This window comes from Lissotriton helveticus, chromosome 11 (genome assembly GCF_964261635.1).
Source record: "Lissotriton helveticus chromosome 11, aLisHel1.1, whole genome shotgun sequence".
In the NCBI taxonomy this organism is placed as follows: Eukaryota; Metazoa; Chordata; class Amphibia; order Caudata; family Salamandridae; genus Lissotriton; species Lissotriton helveticus.
In genome coordinates, this window is record NC_136072.1 from 195504190 (window position 1) to 195523217 (window position 19028).

The 19028-nt window shown below is 42.3% G+C and overlaps 1 protein-coding gene across 1 annotated transcript in view; it reads right to left on the reverse strand.

Moving 5' to 3' along the window:
- The window catches only part of GFM1 (G elongation factor mitochondrial 1), a 176600-nt gene that overhangs the window by 39277 nt on the left and 118295 nt on the right, over window positions 1–19028 (reverse strand). Inside the window, exon 10 of the mRNA XM_078667074.1 lies at window positions 10466–10567. Within this exon, the coding sequence (XP_078523200.1) occupies window positions 10466–10567 (102 nt within the window). The remainder of the gene's footprint in view (window positions 1–10465; window positions 10568–19028) is intronic.

Consider the following 19028-nt stretch of genomic DNA (forward strand, 5'->3'; position numbering starts at 1 on the left):
GAAGCACTACTTTTCAGCCTGTTGCCCTGCTGCCTGCTGCTCCCTGGCTCTGCTGAAGGAGAGCTGGACTCTGCCTTCCCTATAAGTGCTTGCCTCCTGTTTTAGAAGTCTCCATAAAAAACTTCCTGCAATCCTGCTGGACTCTGACATCTGTGAGTCCTACCATTACCTGAGGTGACCTCTCCAGGTTCTGGGCCGCAGAAGTAGGTTCTGCAGCTGGTGTGCTACGAAACCGACGATTGTCACCACTGCGCCAGTCGGAACCGATGCATCGCCCTTCGACGCAGAGGCTGTTCAACGACAGAAGTTTCACAGCCTGGGCGGCCCATCGACAGCGCTTTGCACAGCCTGACGACGATGCATTGCTTTCATCTCAGTGAAGCTCAACAATGACACAGCAACCAGACTGCGTTGAAAAGATCGACGCATCGCACTCCCAGTCTCAAAACTTTGCTACTTCCATGGTACTTACTCAGTGAGCCCTGTGTGGGTCCTGTAGAAGACCTGCCCTCCATCGCGCTCGGCCTAAACTTTGGATTTGCACCGGTCCCTCGCGACCTCAAGTAACTTTTTTCCCCGCAAGTGACTTCCAAGCGATTTTATCTTTAAAAATTCATATCTCGACTTTTATTGATTAAATGTCATTTTGGTCTTGTTTTACTCCGACAAATATGATCTATTGTTCTAAACCTGTGTGGAGTATTTTTGTGGTGCATTCATTCTGTTACAGTGTGTGCATGTGTGTTCCACAAATACTTTACACATTGCCTCTTTAGATTAGCAGAACTGCTCTGTGCCAAGCTACCAGAGGGCGAGCACAGGTTATGTTTTAGTGTGTCTCTAGCTTACCCAGACTAGAGCGGTGGTTCCTGCCTGGCCGTGTATCACTTTCAAGCAGGAATCCCATTTCTAACAGTTAAACTGCTCCAATCTTGTAAAATGACATCAGAAGGGCAAACTGCTGAGCAAATAAGAACACTAAAGAGCATCTTCACTTCAGTGCTAAACCAGGTGGAGTGGACAAATACGGCAGCTCATGGTGAACTAAAATCAATTAAGGAGGAAAACCTTCATCTACATGGCACATTTTGGCACATTTTGAAAACATCTACATTTTTAATGAAATTGCACCATTCTTCGAGACAATCCTTCACTGGTCGAGATATATCGACGACGTGATTTTTATATGGGACGATAATGAGGATATCCTTGATGAATTTATATCATGGTTAAATGACTGTGACATTAACCTCAAATTCACGTCCCATATAAGTAACACTGAGATGGAATTTTTGGATTTAACCATCAAGCATGAACAGGGACAGCTTTATGTGGATCTATTCGTTAAGCCAACTGCACGCAATACCTTGCTCCATTATAATAGCTTCCACCCTGCAACACAAAAAAATAGCATCCCGTTCAGCCAGTTTTTCAGATTAAGACGGAATTGCACAAAGCTACAAGACTATGATGATCGATCTAGAGTGATGAAACAGAAATTCGAAGATCGAGGCTACCCGCACAGGCTTGTCCGGGAATCGTTTAAAAGAGCCCGATTTTTCGATCGACAGTGTATACTACAAAATAAGGACAAAGAACAAAATGACAAACTAGTATTTGTCACCAGACATTCCCTATTTAATGACAAACTACGGCAAATTATCTGCTCTAACTGGCATCTTTTAAATGTTAATAAATCAAAACAAGATGAGATATCAAAACCAGTTTTCGCCTACAAAAGGAATAAGAACATAAAAGACCTTATAGTAAGATCAAGGCTGCCAGACAAAACAAACCCTGTACAAAGAAGTATAACGGGCGCCCATCCAGTGAAGGGCAACTTTAAATGCGGTAACTGCAAAATTTGCCCTCAAGCCATCGAAGGTAAAGATCTGAGATTCAACAACAGAATTATCTCAAGTAAAACAATGACAAACTGTAAAACGCAAAACGTGGTATATTTGATACTCTGTCCATGCCAGAAAGGATACGTAGGGGAAACATCGAGGGCAATCAATAAAAAGGATAACAGAACACAAATCTGCAATACGCACCAAAAAGATCAATGCCCCCCTTGTAGAACACTTTTTAGAACAAGGTCATACACCAGAAGATTTAAGATGGTATATCCTTGAAAATATACAAGCCAGACCAGGACTATGCCCAGACAAAATCCGACGAAAGATGGAGGTATATTGGATTTTTTCTCTGGACACCACCATTACGGGGTTAAATTGTGATATTCCCTGGGAACAAGCTATCATCTAAACAACATGGTATTGCTAAGGCATATATCTATTCCTATAGACAGGATATTTTCTTAACTATCATATGATGGCAAGAGCACCAGCACCCTTTTCCACCCAGACTTAAACTGAATGTATATCAGTTTTAAAGAAATAAATTATGCGAGCGATAATACAAATACAATATTCCATATTAAAGCTTTCTGTGATACATGCTAGCAATAGCAGAAGCTTTCTTTTCTTTGTGTCTGTAGTCCTACTATATTTATTCGAGGGCGCAAACTGGGAGACATCCTTATGCAATCATACCTTGAATAATAACGTGCCATCCGTTATATATACAATCTCGCTAGCATGTAGTTAGAATTAGACAATACTGAGAGATAGCAGCCAGCTAAGGCCCATTAAATATCCCGGTTATTCTGTATTTTGTATAACGGTAGTACTGGGTGGATATCAACATAACTCTCTCCCGAAGATCTATTCAGCAATACTGATAAGTGTCCATTGGCTTCTGTAACCATGTGATCGAATACCAAAGAGTAAACAAGTATCACGTCATTTGCAGGCTCTTGCGCTACGGCTCTAGGTGTAGTTCGTGGTTGAAACTACAGTTGCTTGCTGATTGGCCATAGCCAGCACTAGCCTCCCTGTCCCCATTAAACGCACCTGCAGCACTTTTTTCAATTAAGGCGGACTATTTAAACAGGGCAATACACTTAGTTGTTTTCACCCAACATCAACACGAGAAGGAACGCTTCCCAGAACCCCAGACGCAATCCGGCACGAATCGCCTATCATGGTAAGACAAGATCTCTCGCCGAGTATAGAAAGCATTTTAAAAAACAAGGACGGGATGAAATCTTGATACCCACCTATCGGGTTTTTGTTTGTTTTCTAGCGCATCCGCTAAGAACAAACTATCTGTTTATTCTACAAATGCTACGAGCTGGCTCCATCTAGTGCGACAATGAGGAGTTACGCTTTTGAGAACCCCGCCCGAGTTTTGGCATATGTTACAAACTAAGGTAAAACTTGACCCGTGTTTATATATCTAGACGGGCAAATCGAATGCGATATAATTATGACACCTGTTCTTTGGTTTTTGCATGTTTTCCAGTGCAACAGCCGATCATCATTACTTCGTCATAACGCGTCTTTCGTGAAGGACCTAATTATTGAATACATTGCAGTTTTATAAATAAGGTAATGCCAATGTCCTTGTCTTAGTTTTAATATGTCACCCTAGACGGTATTCTGCAATACAGTAGGAATCCATTTTTAACTCGGTCACCCCCCCCTTTTTCATTATCATAGGGTACAATCGTTAGGTTCGTGTAGCGACCTTCTGTGCCTCCTCAGCTGGATACAGACATCCATGCCATTATATCAGGTGAAAACAAGTTCATGATATTTTGGTATTTCGGACACGCATGACACCACGCAGTGTAATTATCTGTATTAGTGTTGCATATTAGTCACCCCTCCTAAATAGTCGATATATTCTATTCTATAGGTTGAGTGAACATCTTACTGAAAGTGTTGCAGATTTATAAGATTTTATAAATATCAAGGATCCAACAACAATAAGAATTATCCATTATTTGTTAAGGTAAGATGTCAGCAAATGGGTACCCGCATATAAGATGTGGAATCTAGATGGCATCCATCCCTGACATTCGCTTATTATTTTTCTGCAGCGTTTTACTATCGTACTTACTGGATCAGATTTGTCGGTGTCTTGCTGATTATGCGCAGACATAAAAGATAAATTTATCTCCACAAGGTACAAACAGGTCTTACTTATAGTCCTTAGTAATGGAAACCACCTGCACCGGCTATGATTTAAATATACATCAACAAATGTAAAATATACTCCACCTACTAGATAGTAATAATCAATGCCTTAAGCCATAGGTATGTCTTTTTAATAACTGGATCTAGCAATATAATATCATATGATTGCGTTATCCACCATGATTCCATTCTTTGATTCTATGTTTTTTCTCCTGTTATTATGCAGGGTATTCGTCATAACCCTACAGAGCAGCGTAAACAATGATCTATTAGGTGCACTAGCTAACCAGAATATCCATTATAGAAGAGATTCACGCCCACCTTTTCTTGTAAGTAATCATCAGTAATAGAAACCACAGTAAAAAGAGTTGTCACACCCTGCAGCCCATGTATTTAACATGTATGGACTACTATGAGAATAAGCTGTAGGCCCTCATGACGCTATCTCTGTATTCTCATCAATAATTTCCTCCCTTCTTTTTGCCTCTTTTTCCTCCACCCCTTCTTCTTTTTTCTAATAATTAATTAGGTAGCTGCCCCCCTTTTTGATCCCTGTTTGACAATTTGATTTTCATCTTACATATGTACAATGCAGAACTTAGAAAAGATATTTATCCTTAATAGCCTAATCACCATTTTTTGTTCAGTATACTTTCGTAACACTTATTTTAAAAATCAATAGACAAGAATACTGTTTCTATATAATTAGTGGCCAATATAACGAAAGTATCAATACATCCATGTATCCCACTTTTTTCAACAAGGTACGCCTTATATACTGTTGTTTCAAACCAATCTATGGCAAAATTAACAAAAAAGTATTTAGTCTCTGTAGCGAGAAATACTCCCGATGTGCATATGCAAATAACAATATGCCTATGTAAATACAACTGCTCCATATGTATATATGTATATAGTAGTATTGTAATATATGTGCTATGTGATTTTTTGTATATAAATGAAACCTAGGCCCTAGGAAGTAGACTGCTTAACTAATCTTATAAATATGCATAGTGTATGACACAGTTTTTTTATATGTTTTTCAGTGTTATGTATATGTCCTATTGCAAATGACGGACTCCTGAAGAAGGCAAATGCCGAAACGCGCGTAGAGATTCCATCCACCGCTTTGCTTACTCCAATAGCCCTGCGTACCATCAATGTCATTTGAATATTTGGTTTTCTTTTTTTGTCTGTTATTAGCTTTTTCCATTTATGTTTCACTATTGATTAGTTGTTTTTTTGCATTATTGTTATATTCACATATGTTTGTCATTTTAAATGAATATGAATAGATAAATATGAAATATGTATCAGAACATAAGAAAATGATCAAAATAAAACAAAAATATATTTTTCCATAATCACTATAGTTATGATCTCTGTTTATGTATGATTAGAATCAGTGACATATCAGACTATTTTCCTAGGTCGTTTTTGGCATATTTAATCAGCTCACTATTAGGTACGTTACAAATATAGTTCATAATATTCCCTACATTTAGTGAGTTCACCAATAGTAGAGGTCCCCTTCTTTCGAAATTGGAAAACCTAAGATGGCCATTCGGAAAAAGTGTCCCAAAAGAGCAACTCAATCCAGCGAGGATAGCAAAAAGAATGCAGAAACACTACAAGTACCAGAAAGTATTCAAACTAATATACTGCTGATTCGGAAACAAAGAGTGGAAACACAACGTGAATTCGGGTAAGCGGGTCAGGTGGGCCAGAATTTGCTGTTGGTTAAACAAAGGAAGGCTAAACTAACATTATTACTCCGGGCTTAGGTCCTGGAATCCCGCTCACTCTGACACGGACCATGTGCAACTTTATCCAAATAATGCCAATACTAGGCAAATAAATCATCAGTTTACAGGGATCATCAAGGCGAAGGAATTGGCGATGGACACTTGAATGAGTGGTCATTGAGACACTAACAGCTAAGCTTGTTTTCCGGACAATAGAATTAAGTAATCACTTGACCGTAAATGTGAATTAGTTCAAAGTTAATTTATGAGAAACCAGAAAGTAAAAAATAGCTTGAGCAATTAAACACTCGTTCTGTTCTATTCTCATTTCAATATCACAGAGAAGGCCCACATGACATTTTAAATAGAGGCTGTTACGGATATTTACTGTCATTACACAGCTGTCCAACATGAAGTCGAGTGCCAGGATGGGTGGCCTATTTAAAGGTGGTGGGAAATTAACATACTGGGAAGACCAAAATAAGCTGCTATGTGGTAGAAACAGCTACTCTCATCAAATTCCAAGGAAAGGTCTCTCTAGATAGGGGCACTGACAGTTCACAAGGAGGAGGCCAAATGTCCATTGCATGCAATTGTGCACTAGATTCAGCCCTCGTCTATTCTCTCATGGTGGAACCGCCGCCGTACTAAGTGACACCCCGCGATGATGTCCCCCAGCACTAACATCTGCACTGTCTGTGACCCCGGGCCGCGCATCTCCCCTTCAATGTCAAATCCATGTCCAAGAGACCTTCCACAATCTAGGAGCTGAGTGGGTGCACGTGCCAATTGTGGTAATAAGAAAACGGTGCACAGGTGTGATTTTATCTTTTGCTACTGGAAACGGAACCGCTTTCCGTCGCCCCGCTCCGCAGTGAATGTGGCCACACTCCTAGTCCTCCTAGCACCTAGTGCAGCTCTGAGGCAGGTGACTGTGGACGTGTCTGGGTCAGCACACCCCAGAGTTTGCAGTGTCCGCCAGGGGGATGTAATGCCTTGAGTCAGAGATCCCCAACGTCTGTGGTTCAAAGCACACTGTTCACCAGGAGCAGAATCCTGCTCATTGCAGGTGGCATCTGTCAGTAGGGCCCAGAGCTGATACTTACAGGAGAGCAGGACTTACAAGAGAGCATGTCTACCATGCTGTGCACCAACAGAGCGCTGCTGTACAGTGGGATTCCGCCAGAAACCGGCAGCCTCTGTCACTGCAAGCTACGTGACGTCATCCGTACATAGCTAGGGCTGCAACCCTGCATTCAACTTCAAAGATCCGAGAGCCCTCTCGCGCACTCAAATACTTAAAATGGTCATGGAGACAAAGTGCTTTGCGAATTGGACAATCACCTTCATTTTTTTGTGGGGTAATCTGGCCTTAGCAGCAAGTGGCCATTGCACGTATCACCCCATGAATATGTCACTGCTCAAGGAGGAGTGGCCTAGCTGGTCAATCTGTGAGCATACCACTTCCAAGAAGACATCATCCTGTCTGCCTAGTGCAGAAAAGGGTGACACCACTATCCCCATTGCCATGTACCATATCAAGAAGCGCAAGAAAAAGTAATGTGACAGCGTTTTCCTTGAACCCGTTTATGAAGTATCTGGATTCAATTCAATCACCCATTAAAACCTCTCTGGTTCATATAACACAACCACCGATCTACCTCTCATTCTTATGCAACAACCAACTCATCAAGCATTAATTCTTTCATTCTCCGAAGAGGACTGATCCACAAAATATACATGGCTAATCCATCAAATCATCAACAATAAATTGATCATCCTTTCATACATTTCCATTTTCTGCAATCTACGAAGTCATCAGGCATTCATCGTCCTTTTATTTACCTGTTCATCGTTTGCTCATTCATACAATGTAATCCTTTCATCCATCTACCCCTCGGGCATTCCACTACTTTTCATTTAGTCTTTCATCACTCTCCCATTCATATAATACAACCAAATCTCCACTCGTCCATTCATTTGACCATCTCTGCATCCTAAGACACACCTGGCTCATCAATCAAGACACCACACATGCATCATTCATTAATTCATTCTTCCATTTTCGGTCGCTAGGCCCAATGCGTTTGAATAATTGCCCCACGACGCAACAAGAGGGAACGGTGCTGAAAGGCAACATTTTGAGTCAAATTGACGGATTAAATGTCGAAGTCACCAGATTGATATTGCAGTGAGATCTATCATTTACATTTTACATTCTATTTCTCACCAGGTGAAGGGGGCTCAGCATACTAAGATCACTGGTCTCCCTGGGAGGGGAGGGGGGGTTTGAAGCACCAGCAGCTGCGGTAAGGTCACCCTTAACGGCTGCACTGCATGTAGGGACTGCGCGCGCGCCATTGCTCGCTCCCGCAGCAATACTCCATGGGAGTAAACTTTTCAGAAAAGGTGGGACATGCACCCCCCCCAGTATCCGAATATATGATTATACCACGCTTACAATTACCACGCATGGCTTCACCACGCGTATTTTACATCGCTAGAGTCTTTACCACGCAGAATGATAGAACGCAACATTGTACCACGCATAAATACGTTAGTATTTATCCAGCATCGATTATGCCCAAAAAAACACTGAAATAAACATAATGAAACGGATAGGCAAAAAAATATGTCTTCAGTAGTGACATTGTTGGTCTTTTTTCACTTTCACTGACCCTCAAGCAAGATGGCTGAATATCTCGTCACAGAATATCATTTGTTAATTAGTAATACACATTTTATTTACACATTCAGTTATATTTCTTAATTGTTTTTTAATGTAGATTCCTTAATTAGATTTTTAGTTTGGGGGGGGGGAGACCGCCCCAGCCCCCCTTTTTTATTAATTTTTAATTTGATTTATTTTTTTGGGGGGGAGACCCCCCCCAGCCCCCCCTTTTTTTTTATATCCTCCCATCCCTTTACTACATATCTCTTATTTAATTTATGCGTGAAAACACCTATTAAAATAAAAAAAGGACTTTTATTTTTACGTACACGCAGAATGTAGGATTGTTGACTGGAACGTTTTTTTCGTGGTAAAGAGGATCGTGGAAGGCATACGCGTGGGAAAGACGTTTGCGTGGTAAGTGCCTCGTAGTAAAGTCACGCGTAGTAACGCCTTCGTTGTAAATGATGTTTCCCCCAGTATCCATTTGCAGACTATGATTTTTAACTGACATACACACAAGCCAATCCAAAGCGTGGGAGGAGTCAGCCCCCACAAAGTACAGACAACAGATCGCCTAACCGCGCAAGCACAGTATAGGCTCAACCTAAAAATTAAACCATCACTCAGACTTCCAAAGCTTGTACGACACTCCTGGGGCTAGATAGTATTTCTAGATACAAATAGACCAATTTAACCTCTCGATTTAAAAGGTCATCTTTTCAGTTTGTGCTACATTTGCGATGCCAACATGCCGCATTTGCCATCCATGCCAATAAGCCACATTCCAACAGATGGTTCTAACATTTATTTTTATATTCTTAGAATTATGAATTTGCTCTAAGTATGTAGCATAGAAGCTGGAGTTTTTTTGCCATGTTTTAAGTCTTTCCAGACTGGAATGTTATTATAGAGACACTCCTCGGAAGACAAATTACATCAAAACCTAAAACTAATTTTATTCTATATTACCTTCTTTACAGGAGACTGAAAAATATATGGCAAAACAGGTGTTGATATCCAGCTTGTGGTATACTGCATCTTCAATACTTCATTCCCATCTTCTAAACCAGTACATTTCAGCCTCTTAAATGGAGTCCAAAAAAATGCAGCAAGATTTTTCGTCCCATTAGCAAGATTTTTACATGAACACTATGTTGTTTAAGTAACCAGGCTCCTCATTTCAGTTACAGAATGTTCAGGCTCTTTTTACCAGTCTATTCCGTCTTTGGGAAGTAAACTGTAGATAATCAGATGCCAAGAGTCTTTAAAAGTTACAGCTGCAGAACACTACTTTGGAGCAAGAAAATTCCTAATCAAACTACTAAAATTAATCCAACAAACTAAAATTATGCTTATTTTGTGTTTGGAATTGTGATACATGGTTCACAATTCTCAGACTCTATTACAAGTAATCCCACATGTCTTCTTTGGGAATGCCACATTTAATCATCAGGACTCACAATGAAACACATTTTTCATCACAGACTAATTAATCCAAAAACATAACTTTATTCTGTATCCTCTTTACCAGCTGATCTTGTGGTGCTGCACACAAATCATACGATATTGAAGCAAACAGTAACTTTAGATAGATTTAGCAAAAACACATTGTCAAGAAATGTAAACCGTATTCTATGCTGTTCAATAAAATTAAAAACAAAAAAAGGAAACCCCTAAATAGCCTGTCTACCAACTCAACCCATGTGGGTGTTTCAGAAGTACTGGTTTTAAACCAGTGCCATATCATAAAGAAGGTAAAGGCAATATGAGACTAGATACACCAAAGCTGCCCTTCATAACAAGCATTATGAATTACACCAAGGGTTTCTCATTCCAGCTAAACAATATTCACTGAAATTACATTAAAGACAAACAACGGATTTATTCTCCTAAATTTGTCAAAATATCCAAGGGCCATTTGTTTTAACCACTGTACACATTTATGTTCAAAATGCTCATTAAATATAGATAAAATAAATTAAAGGTGGTGGTGGTGGACTTACCATAGATAGGTTAGCGCTCTCTTTACTAGTGAATGTGTCTCCACTAGCACAATCAATGCCAAACAATGCACAAATATCTCCAGCATACACTTCTTCCACGTCCTAAGGGAAAAACAATTTGGTTACTGATGTCTGTATACAATTATACGCTATGACTGCGTCATCAAATGTATGAATAATTGCTGTGACGTAACCCAAAGATAGGCAGGACAAGTAACTTACTTATAATCATGGATCCTAATAGTGAGATTCGCAGGTTACTTGTTTTTAATTATTGGCACCCTTCCTAGGTAGGCCACAGACTAAAAGCAAGCATACCATATACAGTTGTCCTTGATTAACCATTATGGTGCCTGTTCACTTTAATACTCATGCACTGTAAATGAATATTTTTTCTAACATTCCAATAGCGGTACACTACAAAATCAAAAGTATGAACGTTGCATATTTAGAAGCAAGTAATATAGTGTATGGCTGCTTTCACATGTTAAACTTGTTAGATGTATTCTAACGCCATGTCCATGATTTGAGGCGGATAGATTAGGAGATAACATGTTTGCAGGACTGATCCGATAAACTTGCCATCTCATCTGGCAATAAAAATACATGAAGTAATGGACAGATGTCATGTGCCACACCTGCAAAGGAATATTTCTTAGCATGAGTAAGCATTTATTAATGATGTTATTAGGACCCAATTGTGTTGTATTAAAATAATACTGCCAACATGTAAAATAAAGACAACAAATGTTGCTGTCCATTGAAATATACTTTGCCAGAAACAATGAAAAAGTGTGTCAGCACAGTAATAGACCACCTTCCACTGGAGAGAGGGGGACTCTGACAAGGAACCTGCGCAGCACAGACTACCTCTGAATAGAGGATAGTTCTGAATGGCGTCAGGGGCGAGAATAGATGTACAACATAACGGATTATGACGAACATCAGGAGTGTCTAAAAGCAGGCTTATGTGCAAAAAAGAGAATGCCTCCTCTCTAATCCAACACTAGAAGCACATTAGCTCTAGCTTCAAGTGTAAAAAAATAAACAAAGCATTCACAAGAAAACGGGAGTAGGTAAAAGCATAGATATTTGTAGGGAAACCCGTCATAAATAAGAGCAAACAAATGTGTTGATTTAAGTTGGCTTTGAAAACATTTGCACGCTGATCCATGTGTTTCAGATAAAATTGATATAAGCTAAAATAAAAAAAATAAAAACTCACTCTTTAAAAGTAATGTAAATACAAGGTAAGAGCTTTTAATCTTCTTTCGAAATAGCCACCACATACACGCTCTGTATAGCTAGGTCTTGTTGAGGCCGTGTGAAAGTTATTCTGTGGTAAAGGATTTTGGACATGGGGAGAAAGTTTTCACTGCAGGTTGCTTTGAAGCTGGAGTGGAAGCATCTGTGTTTATGTGGATGTGTGCACAGGTATTTCTGTAGCACTAACCTACCTATAAAGCTATGGTGTGCTTCACAATAAGCTAGGTCATTTGGCCAGAGGGAATAAGAGCTCCTATGGTGATGGAGAATAGTATTTCTTGAAGGTGAGAAGACCTCCTGATTTTTCTTTTTTGTAACTTTTTTGACTGATGGTGGTGATATCTTGGCGCCTTTACGGTGCTGTATACCAGATGGCCTTGCAAGTAATGTGGCTGGTCTTGAAGATAACAAGGGCTTGGAGGGGCAGCCAAAGTAAAGCCAATGTAATCCTTCAGCAATGAATTTACATGGCCAAATGTCTTCAAGCCCTTGATAGAACACATTCCACAGCGGGTAGAATGTCTTTGAGGGGTACCAGAGTGGAGTTCGGAAGGCCATTAAGTAGAGCGGTGTCTTTATTTACATGTGGGTAGACCAGGGCTTGAACTGTTTTTCTGACGTTGGTATCTGGAAGAAGAAATTCATTTTACACGGGGAGGGGAGCTGGTACGAACTGGTCTTAGGTTTCCTGGATACGTTTTCAATGAAGGTGAGCGATAGGTCAAGGGTGGATACCAGTGATTTTTGCATTGTCTGTCAGCAGTTAAGAGATGAAGCATTCTGGGTTCATGTTAGACACATGAAGCATGGACTTGTATTGTTCAGGAGCTGTTCGAAAATGGGATAAACGTTGATGAGCTGAGCTTGAGAATGATACTTGACAATCACTTCTGACTCAATCCAAGATATGTTTTGAGTCACTGTATCTCACTGATCGATGACAACTGAAATACAAGTGGTGTTTCATCGGTGTATTGATGGATCTTATTGTTTTTGTCAGCAAGCATGGAACCAAGAGTTTTACTGAAGAGCCTGAAGATGATGGATCACTGAGTTGTAGTTCTAAGGAGATAATTTCTGTGTTCTAGTGGTTATCTGTATCAACTGCTGACTAATGGCAAGGAAGGACTGTCCATATCTGGCAATATCCTTTCAAATATGTATCCTCTCCAATTTGCCTAGATGCGTACAACTTAACCCTCACATAATTTATAAGTTTTACATTTTGTAATTGTACCAGCCTAAATCCTGAATAGACAGCAACACTCCTGGAGTATATTCTTGCTTCATCCCAATAGGTCTCCTCTAAAATGTTGAAGGCATAGGGAGAGATCCTAACTTGCCACCCATAAGCCCAGAGCAGGCCCCTACTCAATGTGCCCCATCATATCAAACATGCCTGGTCACCCTATTAAGAGGAAACTGGATAACACAGGGCCATTTACTGTGATCTTTGCAACTGGTTGACAATATAACAGCTCTATCCAATATGAATGAATGAATGAAAAATTATTTCTATAGCGCCTGACTACCCGGAGGCCTCGTAACGCTTAAGGAAGAGAAAGCAGAGCACAACAGATTTCACCACTTAAAAGGGCAATCCAAACAGGTGTGTTTTTTGAAGCTTGCGAAAAGTCAACAGATTGCGGTTCTCTCGCAAAGCTTGAGGAAGAGAGTTCCACAATTTAGCCGCAGTGAATGAGAAGAAGCGTCCTCCCCATCTTGCCTTCCTCATTTTCTTGGGAGCGGCAAGATGTAGGGAGCTAGAGCGTAGAGCTCTCGGCGGCAAATAAGGTGTTAGTAATGGATGAATGATTGCAGGGCCAGTTTTCCACATGGCTTTATGTGCAATGCACATAGCCATAAATTGCATTCTGGCAGCCATGGGTAGCCAGTGAAGCTGTCGGAGGGCTGGCCTTGCAGACTGTCGCCGTGGGACCTGTAGAAGCATCCTTGCTGCGGCATTCTGGACCACTTGCAGTTTGTTTACTGTAGCCTGCGGGGCTCCTAGATACAAAACATTTTCATAGTCCAGCAGGGACAATATAAGGGCCTGGACCATTATTCTTCTCGCTTCAAAAGGAAGAAGGGGAATGATTTTGCGGAGCATTCTTAGCAGCCCATAGCAGGTTGATGAAAGCATAGTGGCCTGGTGTCCGAAATCGAGCGAGTTGTCAAGCCAGACGCCTAAGCTCTTTATGTGTGACTTTGGGGAGGGAGCTGGACCTAGGCAAGACGGCCATATGGGGACAGAGATAGAGGGGGAGGAATTTCCTAGTAACATAATCTCTGTCTTATCGCCATTAAGGCGGAGGTAGGAACACTCCATCCATTTGGCCACTGCTTCAAGGCAGGGAGCCACCGTGCAAGACGGTCCCTTGTCGTGGTGGAGAGATACTACCAACTGGGTGTCGTCTGCGTAGCTGACGATCTTAATGCCAAATGGATGAATGATCCTTGCCAGTGGCCGCATATATACATTGAAGAGCGTCGGACTTATGGCCGAGCCCTGTGGAACCCCACATTCCAGAGGTAAACTGGAAGAGGCCACGTCCCCCTCAAAAACCTGGAAGCGGCGGTTGCTGAGGAAGGAGGAAAGCCATACCAGTGCAGCGTCTGTCACCCCGACACTTTTGAGTCGGTCGGTCAAGATGGTGTGATTGACCGTATCGAACGCTGCACTTAGGTCTAAAAGGATAATGGCAGCCGTTCCCTCTTCATCTACCAGCTTCCTCGCTTCTTCAGTTACCATCAGCAGGGCTGCCTCCGATCCCTGATGTGGCCGGAAGCCAGTCTGCGTGGCATCTAGCAGACTGTTGGATTCTAGATGGTCAACCAAGATGTTATTAATATGTTTCTCCAACAGTTTGCTCAGCCAGGGCAGAAGCGAGATTGGACGGTAGTTGGAAAGGTTAGATTGATCTAAACTAGGCTTTTTCAGTAGCGCTTTAACCATCGCACATTTCCACATGGGGGGGACCGTGCTCGTTGATAAAGAGGAATTTAGGATCTCTGAGATAGTTGGCCGCACAAAATCAATGGCCGCTCTGAGATACTGGGGAGGTGCAGGGTCCGACGGAGAACCAGACGATACTCTGCTAATGACCTGGTCTAACGTTTCTGCATCCAGAGGGTAAAATTGGTCCAGCGGCGGGACAAGGTCCAAGCCCATGGCCCCAACTTCCTCAGACAGAGACTGATTGGGGGGGGGGGAAGGTAGTATAGATGGCTTGAATCTTTGCTTGGAAAAATGCAGCTAGTTGATTACAGCGTGCCAGGGACCCTTCCTTTGAAGGAGGTGTTTGGAGCGGGGTAATCATGGACTTCGCTATTCGAAAAATCTCCTTTGGAGAGTGAGCAGCTGTGCTAATTTTAGTTGCGTAGAAATGGACCTGTGCAGTTTTAATCTTGCCTTTATAGATCCTGATGGCCTTCCTATAGGTTTCCTTTGTGTGCTGAGTAGGATCCAGTCTCCAGGCCCTTTCTAATTTCCGACAGGATTGTTTGGAAGCCCTTAGTTGGGAGCTAAACCAAGGGGCTGCGTGTTTCCTGATTTGTTTCTGAACAATGATCTTGGGAAGAGTTCTATCTAGAGTATCCTGAATCCATTTATTAAAATTGTGATTCGCTACCTCAGTGTCGGTACCCTTCGGGGGCTTTGAGGCCTCTAGGGCCAATTTCCATTCCATCAAGGGCAGCCTACACCATTTCCTGTCCCAGACTACCGTAGGATGCTGAGTGTATGGGGCAATCCTTATAACCCAAAATAAGGGAATTAAAAAATGATCTGTCCAGGGCAGGGGAATAGGATCCCCAGAGCTAAGGTTATCTAAGTTACTAAAGACTGGGTCCAGGAGTTGGCCTTTGTCATGCGTTGGAAAAAAACATTTTTGACCAAGACCCAACGCCTGAAGGCTGGAAAGCAGATTAGTAGCTATGGGATTTGACTGGTCCTCTAGATGTATATTAAAATCCCCCAGTGCTGTAAAATTTGCCATTGTCCGCACTCGTTCTGGGCCATATCAATAAGTTTGGGGATAAATTGCTTCAGTGCCTCCGGAGGGCGATAGATCAGTAGGCCGGAAAGGGTGTCGATGGAGGAAAAGTCAATTGAGAAAGCTAAGCTTTCACAGTCATCCAATGATCAGGGTAGCAGTCGACATTTATAGATGTCCTTATAAATGATTGCCAAACCTCCACCTCTACCCGACCCCCGATCCCCTCTGCAGATTCCGTAGCCTACGGGAAGGGCTCGAATGATGTCAGGGTCATTCCCAATGAGCAGCCATGTTTCCGTCAGAAACAGGACGTCCAATTTATACTCATCAATTAGGAGTGCTATTTCGGTACAGTGTCTTGGAAGAGTTCTACAGTTCAAAATAGCCATACTGCGCTGTATAGTGGAAGCGGGGTCTCGGTCCAGATGGTCTGATGGCTTGAAGTGCTGGTGACAGTAGCGACAATATAGAGGGGATTTAGCGGGATTTAGGGAATGACGACATTCTGTTTTACCTCTTGGCCTTAGTCCATATAAAGTTGAAGAGCTGTATTTTATTGGGCTTCCCGTGCGGGGACCAGGGTTTGTGGCCCCTGGACCCGGACGGGCGCAGACGGGCTTGCCTTTGGCGCGCCTTTGTCACGCCGTTGGCGTGCCCGCTGCGCGCGTCCGCCGAGCGCCCGATAGGAAGTATTACTCATATGCAGGCAGGGGTGGGAGAGGCCGGACGACTAGCGCGGCAGCCCCGGGCTTCCCCCAAGATGGCGGCCAATCTAGCTCTTCCCCGCAACAGTACCTACTCGGCTGCACGGGAGAGCGAGGTCAAGTAAGGAGGAGCGCGAGCAGGTGAGCGCACAGCAAGATATGGTATATGGACATATAAAGAATGGTCCAAAGCCCTTTTTTCTTAGTGTTGCTCTCAGGAAAGGCCATTTGACTGCTGGCTCTGCAAGTTTGAGAGCATACTTCAAACAGCCATATATTAATCTGAAATTCAGCCTAATGTTTCTAACACTTATCATCAAGTGAGGGAAGAAGAGGGGTGAGCCATCCGAGGAGTGTGCCCTAGAAGTAATGCACTATTTAACCAAAGCAGGTAATCCAAACATGATTGCACCACCAAAGTTTATGCACACAATAATGGATACCAACAACCTAGGTGGCATGTTTTATCATTGGGTTTACCTCACCTGTGCAACATTCTTAAAGGGATAGCTGGGCCGCCTCTCTTCCTAAAAGCAGATCCATAATTTCATGAAAATAACATTTGGAGGTAGCACAGCAAATGGGAGCTGGGGCAGGATTTTTGAAGACCCTTCATTTTACTTAGGCTAAGGCCCCGCAGCCATACTCCACTCATTCATAGTGGAGAAGCGTGGCTCAGTGGTTAGAGGCGGCAGACCCGGAAGCTGAGATTGGCCGTGGACCAGGGTTCGATTCCCCGCCTCGGTGGGTCTCGGGCTCATAAATTCCACGGACTCGACAATTCTCGCTATGGTGCCTACTCGACTCACGGGGTCACACTCTGCGACTCTGGGCAATAGCTTGCTTAATCTCCACTATGGCCCCTCGCGGTGGGATGCCTGGCTTTCACCTTGTGGATACCCTGCCGGGGTATCTCACAGGGGAATACCAGGACGGGTTCCCTAAGCAAGCGCCTTGATGCCTTCGGGCGATACGTGTGCTATATAAGTCGCAATACATTCAGTGTGTGACTACAGAGGCTTGCCTGTACTTACCTCCATTTTCCTCAGAAATTACTCCTCTATTCAGTGCAAGACTTGCAGCAAGTATGAGTGTGATGCAGTCTCACCTGGTGAAAACTGAGTGGGGAGTTTTTAAATTATTATCCTCTTTTGCAGTGATGATTTGCTATGCTTGTTCATATAGGCCACTGGAAAGCAATATCAGGTGGTGCAATAGCATCTACCTGGAGTCCTCCAAAGCCTATTAAACTTGAAACACAAATAAGTTTATGTGGGTATCTTCCAATCTGTAATATATATTCCAACAGGATGATTCTACCTTTGACGAGAGTATTGTTTGAGAAGGAAAAAATGTGTGTCCTAGTAAGGTATGCATTAATTAGCACAACTCTTGAGTGCCACAGAATATAAGTTTTGTGCAACTTAAATCTCATTTCAGAATCAAGGTCCTGAAGAAAGCCAAGAGCCACCCGTCTGGGGCGAACAACACAGCTGAAACAGTCAACAGGTGGAATGTGGAATTCATAAATGTCCCCAATACCAGGGTGTTCACTTTGTTTTTTGTATCCTCTTAGAATAGAATAACAAGGACAGGTGAGGTAAACACAATGATGAAGATTGTCGCCTAGGTTGGTGTGTAAGGGTTTGACTTCTATTTTTATTAAATCCCCATTTCAGATATGCAGTACCTACTAATTTGTACATAACAATATGAGGTACACTCCAGATTGCCTGTGTTGATTACATAATGGATCTATTAGGCATAAAATAACACCGATCCATGCAAATTAAGGATAGAATTACTTTACAGAGGAGGTTAAAAAAACTATGCTTAGGAGACAGTCCTCAAGTGATCTACAGGTGAAAGTATGCTCATTGCAAGACAGAGATCATGTGTCAGACATCCTTCTCTAGCACTACAGTGCATACCTATAGTTCATACCTAAAAGGCAGGTGGTACACCATTCTAATAAAAATTAAGTTCTCCCAGAAATCCATTATGCATCGCAGCTTTGACAAATTACAGTGTGTATTGCTTCTGTTACACTCCTCCATCATCAGTTCCCAGTCTAGAATTTGCCTTGATCGTACCAAAAGACGATAGAGAAAGATTCCTCACAAATCCATCTGGATCATCTCCATCACCTTAATATTTTGTACTATAAAGCAAACACAGCTGCTCACCCACAGCCTTAGTTGTAAGGCATTTATTACCACATCACTGCAGGCAGTACACCTATAAAAACAGATTGCCCAGCAACAGGCCTGTTCACACCAACACTGCTGTGCTGCTCTACATAGATGTTCCATGGGGTGCCCGCTCAGCCCCAGACTGACAGAGCAAGTTAGGCCCTGCTAAAGGTCTCCGTATGTGTCCTCAGGATGATCCAACTGCTCCTCAGCCTCATCCAATGATGTCCCGTAGAGGGTCCTTGCACCCATCTACCAAGAGCTGTTACATTGTCCACTCCATCCTGTTTCTGGACCTCACAATTGTCTCTGCAGGTATTCTATTGCATCTCTGCCTTATTGGAAGATGTTCTTGATAATGGCTTGGTGTTTTTTCATCCATATGACTTGCTGAAGGGTTCAC